We start from the raw sequence: 16,158 nt of genomic DNA, 5'->3' as shown, positions 1-16,158 counted from the left end.
GGTATATATTTTCCAGTAGTAGTTAACTGGAACAAAATTTTCACCATTAAGCAGAAGGAGAGTTTAAAAACCTGGGTTCAGACCTCACAACCTGGCTGGAGGGGAGTCACAATAGATACACTCATAGAATCTGCCATAGAGCATGATAAAAATATCACAAAGAAGAGAGAGAGACCCAGAGTGAAAAACGAATGGCTGTCAGTATCCAAGCTCTGGAGGGAATGACAATAACATCACAGCCAACAGACACCTGCACCTGAACAGTTACACATCCTCACCAATCCCACACCACAGCAAACACATCCTTACCCCACATATCATACACAACCACAGGCCTCATACTACCCACAAACTTCATACCTCCCACCATACCCTTATCCTCCACATCCTTACCCATGCCCACCACCTTTCCCTCTTGCTCAACTCCCACAACAATCCTTTCATCCAACCCGTTCAAAAACATGTTTTAACTGCAACCAAGCGGGACACATAAGTACTGCAAAGTAAAGAACACCACACAGGAATATGAGTTTCCCATGGGTTCATAGGCAACCCCAGTATCTTCTCCCAGGCCTTATATGACTGTTTACAATCTTTTCAACCTGCCGATGGATCTGTTCTAGTGTAGAATGTGGACGATTTATTGTTGTATTTAGGTCATGTTTAAATGACATTAAACTGTTGTGCTTTGTCTCCCACTCACAGGACACAAGGTTGATAAGGATAAACGGCAGCCATGCCAGGCTGAGGTCGACTACTCGGAATATTATCCAACCCAGTGGCACAGGCATTATTTAGAGCAGTAGCTATTAATAACAAGATTTAATTGCAGGAACCTGTATGCAGATACTATATCCCTAGAATTATTAAAAATGATAGAGGGACTTATTTTACAGGTGACGTTTCCAAGAACATGTGTAAGGTGATGGGTAACAACACTAAGATTATCCCAGACTGTCTTTTCCTTTAGTTGCCCCCCTTTGAGATACTGTCCAAACAGGCAGCCTCATGTGAAAATATGATAATGAGGTTACTGTACAGGGTCTCACGAAGATGAATGCGAATAACAGAAATTTAAAGTGTTATTAACTAACATATTTAATGCAAACTGTCATGATGTCAAATCTGGAGAATTTGTTATGATCCAAATTTTATTAGCTGAGGTTGTTTGACTGATCAGTGGAAAGGTCCGTATCTGACGATGCCACATCCTCAAAGGGTGGCCGAGGAAGATACATGGCTCCTTTCCACTCACTATAGGGAGGTTAACCAACCAGTGGAGATACAAGGCGGAGACAAGGCCGATAACGTGGACCTGTCAATTGCGAGCTTGTGCCGGAAGGATTAAAAAGGTAACGGTGAGATATCTGAGCTAAAGAAATGTGTAGATCAGTGCTTCCAGCAATGGAGTGGTCTGCTGTGGTCATCCTAGTTCTTTTTTTTTTTCCAGAGTTTTTGTCATGATGATCTGTTTGGGTGTCTGTGATGGAGGACCGATAAAGGAAATGTGAGCTGATGGCAGAGCTGATGTGGAGTCAGGAGGAGGAGTGCAATGCCAATCAGGGGAGTGGCTGACCAATTTTAGTATTGTAATTGTTATGTTATTTGGGAAGAATACTTCTAGAAGTTATGACCCTCACACATGTTGAAATGCTTGGTATACGTAAAAAAAACATACCATCACCATATCTTCACACGCAATACGTACACAGAGACAAAAGAAACAGGATACCTGGTGATGTGAATAAAGCCGCTCAGTTAATCAGTGAGACAACTGGCTTTCAAGTTTTAGTCGCATTGGATCCCACCAGGATTGCTCGGGGTACATTAAATTTTAGATATATTCAGGAACTTGCTAAATTGATAGATAATATCACCGAGATGTACGATGACACATTCAGGTATACAGGAAGAGAATTGCAAGCGTACAAGAAAGAACTGGTGCAACACAGGCTAGTGTTGAATTATTTAACTGCTGTTACTGGAGGGTATTGCGTAACGTTAGCCACCCAATTTGGAGTAAAATGTTGCACCTATGTCACCAATGATACCAGCGACCCTAAGGAGGTGATAGACCGGAACATGGATGAAATTCTGCAGCTAAAGTGGGAATTTCGCAAGAACCATAACGCTTCAGTGGCTGAAGAAGGGGATAAGATAGGATGGGTTTCATGGCTGAACCCAGTGAAATGGTTCTCAGGTCTAGGGGAATGGGTCCAGGAAGTGATCGCCAGCATAGGCAAATTCTTAATCCTTATACTAATTGTCATCATAGTAATTGACATATGTGTCCGGTGTGTTCCTATTGTGTTGAAGTGTGGAAAATGTAAAAATAGAGTAAAACAAAAGAATGAAATTATGAAGGTGGCCAGTATGAATACCGAGGTAAATACAGAACTGCATTACAACCCTGAGCTAGGAAATACCATCATTTAATGTATTATATTTAGCCATGCATATAATGTATTATTGAAATGTTATTTATTAGAACACCTCAGATAATGTAAAGTCTCAATTCCCCTTCAAGACTGCTTTTATAAGACTGGTGCATCCCCACACTTTTCACTCTTCCAAGATCCGCGGTGTGCGTATAATAGTAGTTTTATGTCCCCATCCAGAGACACATTATTGATGGATTAAGAACCACCTTGTGCCATCCCATAATAACACTAAATAATATGTAAATGTAAGCCTAAATTAAATTCTAATAGCAGATTGTGATAGCATGTTGTTCGCTATCAAAGGGTGGACTGTCAAAGCTGGATAATTGGCTGAGACAAGATCAGTTTAAAATTGAAGCGTGCGCGACGCCATCTTGCGAATGGCAGCTAGACTCCATTTTAGAAACAAGAATCTGCAAGATGCCATTTTGCGACCAGCGTCACTTTAAATTACAACTCACGAGCTAAGAACAGATGGCAATGTTTTTGATAATCTAAATAGAATAGACAATGCACCAGAAACTGTGAGGGTTTTACATACAAATTGGGAATCCCTGTTGGCAATTGTAATATAATCTAGGCATTGATCTACACAATTGAATTTGTCTGAATCCAAACAAGTTTTAGTTTCATACCCAGACAGGATGGTTTAGGTTCACAGCTGGAGGTCACATGTGCATTGCAGTCTGAAACTGTGAGTGAGGAGTGATATGTGTGTATATATATATATATAAGTCCATCATAGATGGAATCTCATGCATAAACACCGCACATTACGCACAATTGAGCTGCTAACATGATGCCCAGTAGCGAATGCACAATTATTAGCATCATGCGATTGCATCTTTCACCATTTCACACACACATTTTGCTTAAGACCCCGAATGAAAATACCGTTTAGTAGCTAAATGCGCACGCATCTGTCCCAGTTAACTAGCGTCTTCATATCAAACCCCGTACACTCACATATTACATATTCACTTACAAGGTTCCATTAGCTTTAAGATATAAGTTTATTCAGTTAATATAAACGCTGTGAAATTAAGATATTTGTTAACTAAGGTTTTATACATGCTAAACAAGTCATGCTTGGTTTTGTACTGATGCGTACTCTTTTTTTCAGCATTCCGGAGTTATCGGTGGGGAGGTCGCATCATGCATTCTCGAGTTATGGATCACAGAGGCTACAAGCAACAAAATGTATATTTCATGAACAACTGTTAGGATGTTACAGGGGGCGGGAAGGGAAAGACACCCAGCTGTTAGAGGCAGGGAGAGTCTATTTGAACCAGCCTGTTAAATGCTTTGTAACAGATGCTTCTCCCCTGGGAACCAATGACATCAGCAGCAAACTTCTCTATTGTCCTGTCTATTCTGGGGGGGTATAAATATGTGTGCTCCAACACTGGGTCTTTAGTCTTCTTGCTTAATGCTGACTGAGGGGTTTCTTGCTGATGCCTAACATCTGGTACCGGAAGCGCTGCGTATGTATACTGTACTTGGGTCTGTATAATTTCTTTTGCGCCTAAATTGTGTCTGGATCAATTGCGTGTAACTGTCTGAACTTTTACTTGAATAACACTTGTGCTTTGGAACCACAGATTCCAGGTCTAAGTCTTTATTTACTGTATGACTGCGTACGCAAATTAGCGTCATCCTTATAGGTTTATAGGAAGGATTTTAGAGGCAGGGGTAATATAGAGGTTCTTTTTAATATCATCACAAGACACTATATTTGTAAACAATTTTATTGCTGTGTTTCCACATCTTCATACGAGAAATTTCAAGGATGTAGGAGTGGCTTACACCAGGATTTCTCAACCTATGATACACGCATCCCCAGAGGTACCATGGTGTGCACTTCTATTTGTAGATTTAAGCAAAGAATTATATCTTAAAGTGTGCATAAACAATTAAAACAAATAAGAATGAGGTTTATGTCAACAAATACATAGGCATGCTGAATAAACATTTATACATATTAGGGTGTACTAGTGAAAATAATTATACACTCTAACATATTCTAAGAATAACTATTACTTAGGGGGTACTTGGACCAAGAAGGTTGAAAAACCCTGGTTTACAAACAAGTAAACTTCACATATGTAAGACTCGCTTATTTTTACTAATTAAGGTATTGGTACTGTCTGAGTCTATCGCTTCTACAAATTAATAGCAGAGAATGATCAAGAATCTCAAATCACACTCTTTAAAATCAATCCATATTAAATACAGCAGCACATCAATAAAAATACATACACTATATAAAAGTACCAAACTCTCAAGGCAGCTTTACAAAAATCATTTGCTAAATTACCAGAGTTTAGATCAGTGCCTATCAACTCCTGAATTAGAAGGGTAGAATATACTGCTATTTCACTAGTTACCACCTAAATTACAATATAGTGTTCATTAACAACAGTTATTGGAAAACTCACTTAAGCTTATGTTTAAACCTTATGTGCAAACACAAAATAACTGTATGGCCTGCTGGGTGGTATCTTTGTGCCAAAAGTAGAAATTCAAGCAGCGGCCGCAATAGCTACCTGGGGATGTAGTTAATTTACCGTCAGAATCCCAACATCTTAATCCCGTTTTAGGGATCCAGGGGGAGATTAGGGTGCAGGAGGGGGGGTTAGGGCTAGGGTTAGGCACCACTATGGGAGGGTACTTACCGTCCCTGTTGGCATCTTCATGCTTCGGGCCTCCGGCGTCGGGATATGAACCGGCGGTATTTCATGCCGATTCCGCTACCTGTTATATTTGCTGGGAATAAAAATGGGTGGCTCATGCCGGATACATCACTCCTGCACAATGTTTAATATAGAATTCTGTGCATTGGAAGCAGTTCCCCCCTACTAACCCCTTAATAGCTTGTGGATGTCATCACCACAAGTTCTAATACAGGAGGTAAGCCTCCTTTACCTCATATTTTAGAGCATGTGCTAACATGCTTTTACATTCAGTAAGATGCCATCTACACCTAAGTTATTATCTTACATGCTGAATTTATTTTAATATCAGGAGCCACTGTGGGGTTACATTAACTGCACAGAAATGACTTGTTGTCCCTATTTTTAGTATTCTCTTCCGGTTATATCAAAATTAAAAAAGTAGTATTTATCCAAATAAGATACCAAAAGGAATTATAAAAACTCACTTTGGTAAACTCTTGAAATAAAAGAAAGTTACAGTATTTTCTGTGAAGGGGACTTATAAAGAAAATGTGAAAATGGATCTGGTTGTATGGGCCCAAACAGGTGATCCTAAAAGCTGTACGGTGCATAGACATTTAGCATTTTTTTTTTGTTCAAAGCATAAACATTAATATTATAATCCTTTATTTATATGGTGCCACAGGGGTCCACAGTGCCCTACAGTGTATATAAACAGGAACACACCTGACAGATATATCTGCAGATCGAGTGATCTGCAGATGATGGTCGTTCATACACACTGAATAATCTGCTTGTGCCCTCAGGTCCCGTTGGCCGGGACGGGGTGTGTCCCGCCCCCCTCCTCGCGGCTGCCGCTGTGCGCGTACGGAAGGTCTGCAGACCGCCCATACACACCTGCCGATGGACAGATATGTCTACAGACATATCTGTCCATCGGCTGTGCAGCACAGCCAATGCAATGTTCACCAACATATCGCGGGTACACATTGGCCGATGTATCTGCTGTCCAGCGGCCAATCAATTGATCGGCCAATGTATCTGTCAGTGTGTACCCAGCTTTACACACACAAAAAAAAGCATTGACTTACAGCACAAAATATTGCAAAACTAAGATCTACAAGATCTAGATCTTGAAATAAATCTACAAGTACACACAAACAGAAAAAAAACATTTCTCATACCATACCCAATACAAATCAGCATTTTTAAATGCTTGATGTGACCCTATACTGTGAGAATCATGTATGTACACTTACTACTGCCCTAATCCAGAAATATTCATAGCATAAAAGTAAAACATTATATAAAGATTTCTCAGCTTTTGTAAATTTAGGGGGCGACTCAATTCGGCGCGATGTTGAATAGCCCCAGGAAAGAGTTCCCAGAGCTATTCAATTGACACTGCTGTTAAATCCAACTAGAACCACTTAAATCAGAGAATGCCAGATACAGTGCCTTAAGCTAGGTGTTTAATCGTGGTAACCGCCATTCTCTGGCTAAAGTGCCGACCGTAAATGCTGTTAACGCCGTGCTAAGCCAGAAAGCAGCATCGCGGCCGGCACTTAATACGGATTTCTGCTCGCACCTCAGTAGGGTTGAGCAAAAATCCCGTAGTCGGCATTAACAAGGCGGTCAGTTGAATAGCTCTGGGTACTCCTTCCCGGGCTATTCAACATTACGCTTAATTGTATCGCCCCCTTAGTGTCAATAACTATCATTCTGTAATTATAACATTTGCTTGTGAAGTATTTGCAAATGTATTAAACTTAGCAGTCACCCATTTAGAAATACTTTGGAAGATAACACAAACTTTTAAAATCAGTTCTTTCCTAACAGTAGTGGTCTTGAAATTATAAAAAAAATTATATTATATTATATTATTATATATATATATATATATATATATATATATATATATATACATACACACACACACATATATACACGTTTACTGTATATATATTTTTTCTTTATGATTAACACCATTTTTTTTTTCCGCCTCCCATTTTGTGACTTTAGCTGCATTATGTCACACCTTTACTGGTAGAGACTTGCCCCGGAATTTGAAGTAGAGCTACAAATATAAAAAAAAAAAAACACGTGGGTCTCCTGTGAAGTCTTTTCCGTCATAATTATGTCAGATTATATATATCAGCGCATTCATCATTACACTGGGAAGTTACAACCATTTAGCAACACTACAGTCCAAAATAACAAAGTTTAAAACTTAGTGTTGGTCTAAAGCAGGGGTCAGGAACCTTTTTTCTGCCGAGGGCCATTTTGATATATAGAATATTATTTGCGGGCCTGGTGCAGGCCGTGTGATGTAACACAGGGGTGGGGCCACAATCGCCGGTGAATACAGCAATGCCCGGAGTATACTGAGGATGCTCTGGGGAGCTGTAAGGGCAGTGGTGTGACCGTCTGAAGCATCCTAAGGACGCTCCAGACGGCACTGCTGCATAGATACTGGCTGCAGGGTGCCATTCTAGTCACAGTGCTAGCCAGATGAGGGTAACAGAAAAAAGCTCAGAGGGCCATAACCAAATGATTCCGGGGGCCTTATACGGCCCTCGGGCCTGAGGTTCCCCATCCCTGGTCTAAAGAACTGAATCTACAAAGAAATTGTAAATAAAATATTGTGTTACCTAATTCCACACAAAACAATTTCTTTTTTTGCTTCTTGTTAAATAGTCTTCTAGCCAAATACAGACATATTAAAATGTTTTAAAGCTACATTACCATCCTGGGCTGATTAGCTTCACCCAACCTAAGACTTCTCTATGTAGCTGTGTACCCAGATCTCCACGGTTCATCCAACATAAATAGCTGTGTGATGCTCTGGAGGGGACAGGAGAACCAATCAGAAACCACAATCAAGGACATTGTGGCTTCTGACTGGGCCTCCCGTTCACACCTCCCTTCTGTAGCCATTCATGTATTGCCACATGCATTTGATAATAAGGTATGAGGATGCTGTAAGTGTAATAAATCAGAACAAAAGGTGTAAGAATTACCTCTTACAGAATACCACATCATCCAAAAAAAATTAAAATGGAAACTGTTGAGCATTAGCTGCATTACTGTGGGTGAAAACTACAAATCACTGTTCAACGTCTTGGTGCTTCACAAATGATAAATAATATCCAATACAAATACTGTATAATAAGTGTGCCGTGAACAGTTTAAGCAAATACTTTTTCACTGCAGAATTTCTGTCTGGTAGCACCTATCAATCAATGGATGGTGTCTGATCATGGATAAGATAAATCAGACCCCTATTGGATCCTATGCCCACTGCACATGAAGTGTAAAAATGTATAAAACCATAATCTGAATGTAGACCATTCTATTGTAATGAGATCCGTTAAAATAATTACCATCCTAGACAGTAAAGGATCCCTAGTATAAATATGTTCTAAAATAGCAGCATGTGAACAAGTTTTTGTTATGATCATTGTCCCCTTTTTTAATGATCCCAATCAATTCTTTAGTTTTAATAGTGGATTTGCAACTGTAATGACACCCACAATTGAAGACACCAGGCCACATGCACCAATGAATCCTTGATTAGTTTTGTAAACCCCTAAGCGATCGAGAGGACTGAAAAGATCACACATATTTTTTATTGTGTCTAATAAGACAGGTGGGTGGTTCCTTAGGCTCATGAAGAGTACAATGAAGAAATTCCCCAGGCTTTTCATTGGGAGGTTGTTAGAGTTTAGATTAGGTCCACTCTCGTAATCAGCATCCTTTTTCAAGTGTCTCCACTGTTCAGCCTCTTTCTCCATGCACTGTCGTATTGCATACAAATCCCTGGCTATGTGAAACAGGAGAGAGTAGAAATAACACTGGGTAGCTCGATGTCGCCATTTCTCCTTATTGATGCTAGATACTAGATCCACACTTCTCGCCCACAGGACAGTGTCACAAGTAAAATAAAGAACACGGTTTAAATTCACAGCTGTTAAGCAGTAGCATAAGACGGGATCTGAAAGCCGTGCAGCAGATTTTGCAGCCTCTATTGCATGCACCATGTTGCCTAGTCGGAACACTGGAAGACAACAAGCAAAGTTAATCATTTATCTCTCAAATGAGCCCTGTGATAAATGTTAACATAGACCATAACCAAGTCCACTGAGCAAGTTCAGATAATGCTAAGCGCATTCCACTTTAGATAAGTTGGGTGATGATCCCAATCATTATATGTAGAGTTAACTACTAATAACAGATCTAGAAACCAGAAAACTTTTTGTTGTTATTGAAAACATTAAGGAATATGATTTTACATTTTAGTGTGATGCCAATTGCCAAGTGGAACATCTATGGTGCAACATATTTCTGCTTCCAGGATCTGTCCACTCATATAGTTGAGTTTTTACAGCCAGATCAGTCATGAGTAATAAAACGTTATTGTTAATGCAGAACTCATCAATTGCAACTGCCATTTAAAGGCACTCTAAATTCAGAATACTATTTGCTTAATTGTGCCTAGTATAAGGAGATATATATATATATTTATTTATTTATGACTAATTATCCTATCTGAACAGACTGAGTAAACAAAGCTTTATTCCCTTACCCGCTTTGGAGGGGAATCAATTCAGTGATGTATGCGCTATGCTGTTCCAAGATAGCACATCGCTTGCAATTGATTTCCCTCCATTGTGCCAGTCCATATTTCCTAGAATGTAAGCTCTCATGAGCAGGGCCCTCTCACTCATCTATGTAATCTGCAGCTTATGATTAAGTCTAATAAATAAGTTTGTAAACTAGTCTGTTCCTATGTTATGTACCTAAATGTTTTGATGTATATATGCTTTTGCTTATGTATGGCACTGCAGAAATGTTGTGGCATCATATAAGATAATAATACTTGGGATAGCATATTTGCTTTCTCTCCCGGAACGGCCAGGAGGCTCCAGAAAATCGTGTGGAGCTCCCGGCTGATCGGAAAAGTGAGAAAGTCTCCAGGCCAGCTGCACACCCCCGGACCGCCCTGAATTGTGTCATCATGGCATTGTGTAGCAGGGGTGGAGCCATGATGATGCGACTGCGCAGTCACGCCCCCGCTCTGCCTCCAATTCCGCATTATGTTCCCCACCACGCCCCCCCCCGCTATATCAACCTAGCTGCCCCCTGCCTGAGAGGGCAGCCAGAATGTCAGCAAGTATGTAACATAGGGGGACCCACATTTGTATCCTTTACCTGCTCTATTACATAAGACATAACCACATCAGATTTTCCTTGCACTATTAGGCCATGAGCAAATACACTTATATTGTGAGGGGATAATCAATCTCAAAAAGACTAAAAGAAGCACTTTCTGAATGAATTACAAGATTAGGAGAAGGAGGGAGAAACAACAGGCCTGATACCGATCCGCGCGCCAATGCCATCGCAGCTGCAATCTCTCACGGATCGTAACTGTGAAAATATGCTAATGACTCACTCACAGTCTACTGCTTAGACACGCTCACCTAAAGCAACTCACATCCAACGGTCACGCACAAAACCGGAGGCATTGAACGCAGATCAGGTGGCCATCAGCCTTCTGAGTATATCTAAGATGTTGCAGACATAGCGCGTCTCCAGACACACAGAGGGCTAACCTGCTGCGAGCGAGAACGCAGCGGCTAATTTATGCATGCCCACAAAACAACGCTACCGACAAGCCTGCGTTTCTCTAGCCATCCCCCTAGTACCTCTGCCAAATGCTGACTACCTGTCACTCAGTTTGCGAGTGATTCCTCTGTGCAAGCGTAATTGCAATTCAGTCACTGCGTGTGCGCCGCGTGGCTTTAGCACATACGCAATGGCTAACAATTGCTCAATCTGCATAAACATTGGCATTTGTATACAGATCTGAATCAGGCCCAATGTCAGTCTACTGACTTGTAGGCTTGGAAAGGACATGTAATAAAGCCATTATAGAAGCTAAAGTGCTCTCACAATTATTTATAGATATGAATTTATAATTAGACAAATGCAAAATGATATGGTTGGAGTTCTGTTAAACAGTGCTCTAATAATTAGTAAAATGGGTATAAAATTAATCTACGGCAACTAGGGGAGATTATCACAGCCAGGTCTAGTACTTACATTTACGCCCAGAACTCATGTTAGATTCCACTCGTTTGAGCTTCATTACCACTTTCTCTCTGCCAGCTTTATTTTCTAAAATATAACTAAGCAACATGCATGCATACTGAGTAGCTCTGAAATGGAAAAAAATGAGCATGATGTACTTTTTATGGATAAACAATAAGGTGGATTCCTGTTTTTTTTTTTCTTTTCTTTTTTTGTTAATACGGATTTCTCCAGGTAAGAATGACACACTATGCACATACGTTTCTAAAACAGTAATTACCAAAGGCAGACGAACACTGATTCAAAGGTGTTCATATTAAACTTGTACCTGAAGAGTCGATCTCTCCCTTGACTCTGGTTTGTAAACTTCACAAATGAATCCATGATCAGTAGTAATTCTTTATTGCACTCTGTGTTACAGCTTTATTTTATTGCCTGTATTATGTGAAAATTAGACATTAAGTTTAAAGAGTCTTAATAGGGAAAAATACACTCACACGTTATATAAGAACAGTTATTAGAGCATGAGATAAGTTTAACATAGGTTGTACAATTATTATATATGCTGTGTGTAAACTATGGAAAAAAAATCTCCCCCCTTCCATACCTTATAATACCCCTTTTACACCAAAGTCCCGGGTCTGACCTGGGATTTGGAACACGTTTCCAACCTGGATCAGACCCCTTTTACCCTGCGGCGCCGACCCGGGCTATGACTCGGCTCTCCGGCGCAGGTGAGCAGCGCTCCTTACCCTCCCTCCCCCTCCTCCGAAGCGGTCCGGAGGGCGGGTGGGGTGCGCTGCTCCTTTCTGGCCAGCCTGGCAGTGGACGCTTGTAGAGGATGTCATCTCCAAGCGCCACTTAAGCCGGCCAATCGTGCGGCATGTGGCACGACCCGGGTCGCACCGTTTACACTGCAGGGTGACACGGGAATGACCCGTGCTCAACCCTGCAATCCAGCCGGGTCAGATCCCCGGGTCACTGGACCCGGGTTGATCCGTTAACACAGACTAAAATCCCAGGATGATGCGCGTTCATGTGCATCAACCCGGGATTTTTTAGTCGGTGTAAAAGGGGAATTTCTCTATCACAGTGGTTCTCAAACTCTGCCCTCTGGACCCCACAAAGGTCACGTTTTCCAGGTCACACAGAAGGTGCACAGGTGTATTCATTACTAACACATTTCAAAAGATCCACAAATGGAGTAATTATTTCACTTGTGATCCTGTATGGAGACCTGGAAAACATGCACTGTTTGGGGTCCTGAGGACCGAGTTTGAGAACTTGTGCTCTAAAATAGACACATTCAGAGAGGAGTATCTGGTCCCTTAAAGAACACAAAGCACTGAGACACAATGAGCTACATTTCACAAAAATTTACCAGGAGAGGGATCCTCAGGATCCCTTTCCAGCAATGTCCACTGCGCACACGTGATCAGTAGTCTGCACATGTGGAGGAACAAAACAGAAGTAATGTGACCACTAACGCAATTACTTCACTTCTAACACATCACAGTGACGGCTCTTTAGGAGCCCCTGTCCCTACATGTGTTTTTCGATACAATCAGGCAAATGTTAATTTCTTATTACCCGAGTAGTGGAGATAACAAATTGCACTTATCGGGTCTGAAAGCCAATAATTTATATATTCACCCCTATGTAATTAATACGACAATTCCATTTTTATTGACTTTTCTGTGACATGAATACACAAAAAAAAACACAAAATGATAAATAAAAACAAAATATAATACAATTAGCACTTGAAAAGAATATACTTTATCTTAAAAATGATCTATCGTCTGAGACAGATGCACTCTGGTTTGCTCACTTTCTTATACCACTTTTACACTTAAATTCCGGGTCAAAAACCCGGGTTTTAGCTCCTGTGTAAAAGGGGTATTAGTCTAAGGAAAAGAAACATTTTTCCTATGAGGCGCTCTGATGGACTATCACGTTAAACATTCCGGCTAGCGTGCTGATCACTGCCGCCCCCCCACTGTACGTCAGACATGTTATTTGATGTGTATAATGGGTTTTAATTTATATGAGCAGCAATATAATATTTCAACTTTGATGTATGAATTTTCCTTAAAATGTTACCAATGCAAACACAGGCATTTGTCCATAATCATAATGGCAGGAGAAGTATTCTTTAAATATAGTCAAGGAAATACAACTTTAAGATGCGGGATGCCGACGGTTTAATACTAGTGTCGGGATCCCGGCTCCAGAATCCCGACCACCAGGACCTCAAAAGGTAAGTATCAGGGGTTAGGTTTAGGGCTTAACAACAGACCCTCCAATATAACCCCTTCCATTAGGTACACAATGCTCTACTCCAGGACTTCCCTCTTAATTTATGATTGCAGACACCTGTGCTGAAACGCCCATCTCATAAATTACCAAGTTCAACATAGGTGACTGCAATCATACATTACATGGGAGCAGGAGCAGAGTGTTTTGTACCTAATGGAACGGGTCAGGTTATAGAGGGTAGATAACAATAGTGTTAACTGATAAACATGGTGCACCACCTTATATAGGTCATATTTATTTACAGTGAAACATCATATATATATATATATATATATATATATATACACATATACATATACACACACACACACATGATGAGGATTATACAAACCCGATGCTTACTGACAGTTTATACTGACCTTATAGCTCAGGGTATGATTATCCTAATCAATAACAACTGTCTAAATTCCCATTTGAAGATACTACCTGAAACACATTCATTGGTATGACTACAAGTGTATACACCCAACCACAGCCTGCAGTATACTCCTGTTCCGATATGTGTCACACATCTAAAAGTAAAGACACGAGTCTCTAAGCCTAATGCCAGTGACTCTGCAGTCTATTACATGAGCTGGGTGACATACAGTAGCCGGCGGCGGCAGAGACCCAGGAGCGGGCTGACCTGTGTGACTGCTCGGTCTCCTCCGGCAATGATTCCTCATGGGGGCAGGACCCGGGAGAGGCATGGTGCAGCCAGTGACAGCCTCATGTCAGACATGATTCCGCTAGAAACTACCGCCCCGAAACAATGGTTCCGCCCCCGGTAACATCTATTCCAGACCAGAACTAAGAGCAAATTAATACCCTCGGCCACAGATTGCCGTCCCCTCCAACAGTGCCTAATAAATGCGGTGCAGGTATTCCCTCTGCGTACTTATTAGTGCCCCCATATACAGTATCCCCTGTCCGCAGGTGTAGCATCTATAATCTTACAGAGCAGGGTGCTAGATTTTAGCTGTCCACCCTCCCCACACCATGTCCCGGTCTTATGTACAATAAGAATGCAGCAACTGTACTGTAGTGATACATACACTAGGGGGCAGCAGTGTGTCTGTGTCTCCTCCAGTGCCCGGAGTTACTATGGTGACGGGTAATAACAAGAAATACAGGGAGACTCTGATGGAGGCCGGCTGGCAGTGACCGGGGTGCAGCGGGTGAGCATATACAGATATATACGTGTGGAACAGGTACACAAGCCAAATGCACAGCAGCCCTACCACTAATCCAGTTTCTGTATAAGTTTTATCCAGGTAACACTGGAGAGCAGCAGGTCCATCTTCATCATACATGATCAGCATGATACTGTACACATTACATCACTTTGTACTGTGCCTGCTAACTCTGACAGTATCTGTATAGCTATATGTGTTATTATCACAAAAAAAAAACAGTGGGAAAATTGTGACTGTGTGCTGACATGGCACTTATTTTCCTTATGTGACATGATATATCTGTTTTAGTGCATTTGTGTGTGCTCATTATTATGGGACTGAGAGTACTTAGGGCCTGATTCAGAGCCGCTCGTAAGCGGCAGTACGCTCGTTCCGAGCGATGTTCGCCCATCTGCGCATGCGTACGGTTTTTAATACGCATGCGCGAACCAGTCAGTGCGGCCGAAAATCGTTTGTTCGCTATATAGCGAATGCCTGCTATTTTGAGTGACAGAATGAGGCGTATGTGGGTGGTAACAGGGGAAGGTGCTTGAAAACGGGGAGTGGAGATCAGAACGCAGGCGTGCTTAAAGGTCAAAGCGGGCGTTTTATAGGTGTGCATAATTAAAACAGCAGCGTCATTGACCACGTCACTTGGTTGTTTTATAGTCAGAACTGCTCGCAATATAGTGGTAGGAAAAACCAACCACAAGAATTGCGAGCAGTTCATACGCTGTTCGATGTACTCGATTAATCTATTAAATAGCGGACATGACGTATGATGCGAGCGGCCAAGGGGCGTTTTTATCAAATAAACGTCTGCATGTTTTGTTTGCTAATTCAGACATGGAGGCGGCAACAGACCGCAAGGAGCGAAACGGTTCATTTGAATAGCCACCCCCTTTTTCTGAACGAGCGAGCGCTAATTGCGTCCGGCTCTGAATCAGGCTCTTAGGCCACTTAGGGGAGGCCGGCACCAGGTTTGGATTGTGCCACTTCCAGCCTAATGCCCCTTGGAAAAAAAGCCCTTCAAAATTCCAGGGCAAAATGTTTTCTACTAACTACAGTAACAAAAAATTTAAAAACTGATAAGGTAATTCTGTCTGACCAGGAAAAGAATCCAAAGGTGGAAACAGTGTGCCTCTATATTGCCTAAATCCGGCGGACTAGGGGGAGGGAGGGTTAGGGCTAGGCACCCCCGGGGGGACTTAGGGTTAGGCAGCGGGGAAGGGGGGTTAGGGTTAGGCACTTAGAGGGGGGATTAGGGTTCGCCACTTGGGGGGGAGGTTAGGGTTAGGCACCCCTAAGGGAGGGTTAGGGGGTTAGGTTAGGTTAGGTTATACTTATCTTAGCAACGATCAGGATTTCCAGCGCTGTTGGGCTTCCGCTGCCGGGAACTCTGCTTTTGTCGGCCAGGCGCTGCCGGCGGTATTTCATACCGATTCCTTGACAAGTGCACCTACATAATTGCTGGTA

The 16,158-nt window shown here is 41.7% G+C and overlaps 2 protein-coding genes across 8 annotated transcripts in view; one reads left to right on the top strand and one right to left on the bottom strand.

The window, feature by feature from the left end:
• Positions 1–7,052: 7,052 nt before the first annotated feature.
• On the bottom strand, positions 7,053–14,528 carry PEX11A (peroxisomal biogenesis factor 11 alpha). Of its 3 annotated transcripts, none has more exons than XM_088472952.1 (4): positions 14,154–14,528; positions 11,538–11,644; positions 11,222–11,307; positions 7,053–9,173 (listed from the first exon to the last, which is right to left on the bottom strand). In XM_088472952.1, exons 2-4 carry the CDS (start codon positions 11,591–11,593, stop codon positions 8,602–8,604), a joined length of 714 nt encoding a protein of 237 aa, XP_088329078.1. In that variant the 5' UTR covers positions 11,594–11,644; positions 14,154–14,528; the 3' UTR covers positions 7,053–8,601. The 3 variants fall into 3 exon arrangements, with proteins under 3 accessions (XP_088329078.1, XP_088329076.1, XP_088329077.1); XM_088472950.1 differs by having other exon boundaries at positions 11,222–11,337; positions 14,154–14,526; XM_088472951.1 differs by lacking the exon at positions 14,154–14,528 and adding an exon at positions 13,888–14,026 and having other exon boundaries at positions 11,222–11,337.
• WDR93 (WD repeat domain 93) overlaps positions 13,954–16,158 on the top strand; it is an 83,289-nt gene continuing 81,084 nt past the window's right edge. For 2 of the 5 annotated variants that reach the window (XR_015878440.1, XM_088473030.1), the window contains exon 1: positions 14,282–14,685. The gene's annotated coding sequence lies outside the window, so the exon portion shown is untranslated. Of the gene's footprint in view, positions 13,972–14,281; positions 14,719–16,158 lie in introns of those variants that run through there. The other 3 variants (XM_088473029.1, XM_088473031.1, XM_088473032.1) reach the window with 3 other exon arrangements.

This window comes from Taudactylus pleione, unplaced genomic scaffold (genome assembly GCF_031769625.1).
Source record: "Taudactylus pleione unplaced genomic scaffold, aTauple2 ptg000129l, whole genome shotgun sequence".
Classification (NCBI taxonomy): domain Eukaryota; kingdom Metazoa; phylum Chordata; class Amphibia; order Anura; family Myobatrachidae; genus Taudactylus; species Taudactylus pleione.
The sequence above is the reverse complement of the archived record's forward strand: the minus strand, read 5'-3'. Positions and strand labels throughout refer to the sequence as shown.

What these genes read in the sequence shown, in the direction of transcription:
- PEX11A (XM_088472950.1), bottom strand. Translation starts at nt 11,593, where the DNA reads ATGGATTCATTTGTGAAGTTTACAAACCAGAGTCAAGGGAGAGATCGA. An exon ending in GGGAGAGATCGACTCTTCAG is followed by an intron (nt 11,338 to 11,537) that starts GTACAAGTTTAA and finishes TTTCCATTTCAG; the next exon opens with AGCTACTCAGTATGCATGCA. An exon ending in CATGAGTTCTGGGCGTAAAT is followed by an intron (nt 9,174 to 11,221) that starts GTAAGTACTAGA and finishes GTTGTCTTCCAG; the next exon opens with TGTTCCGACTAGGCAACATG.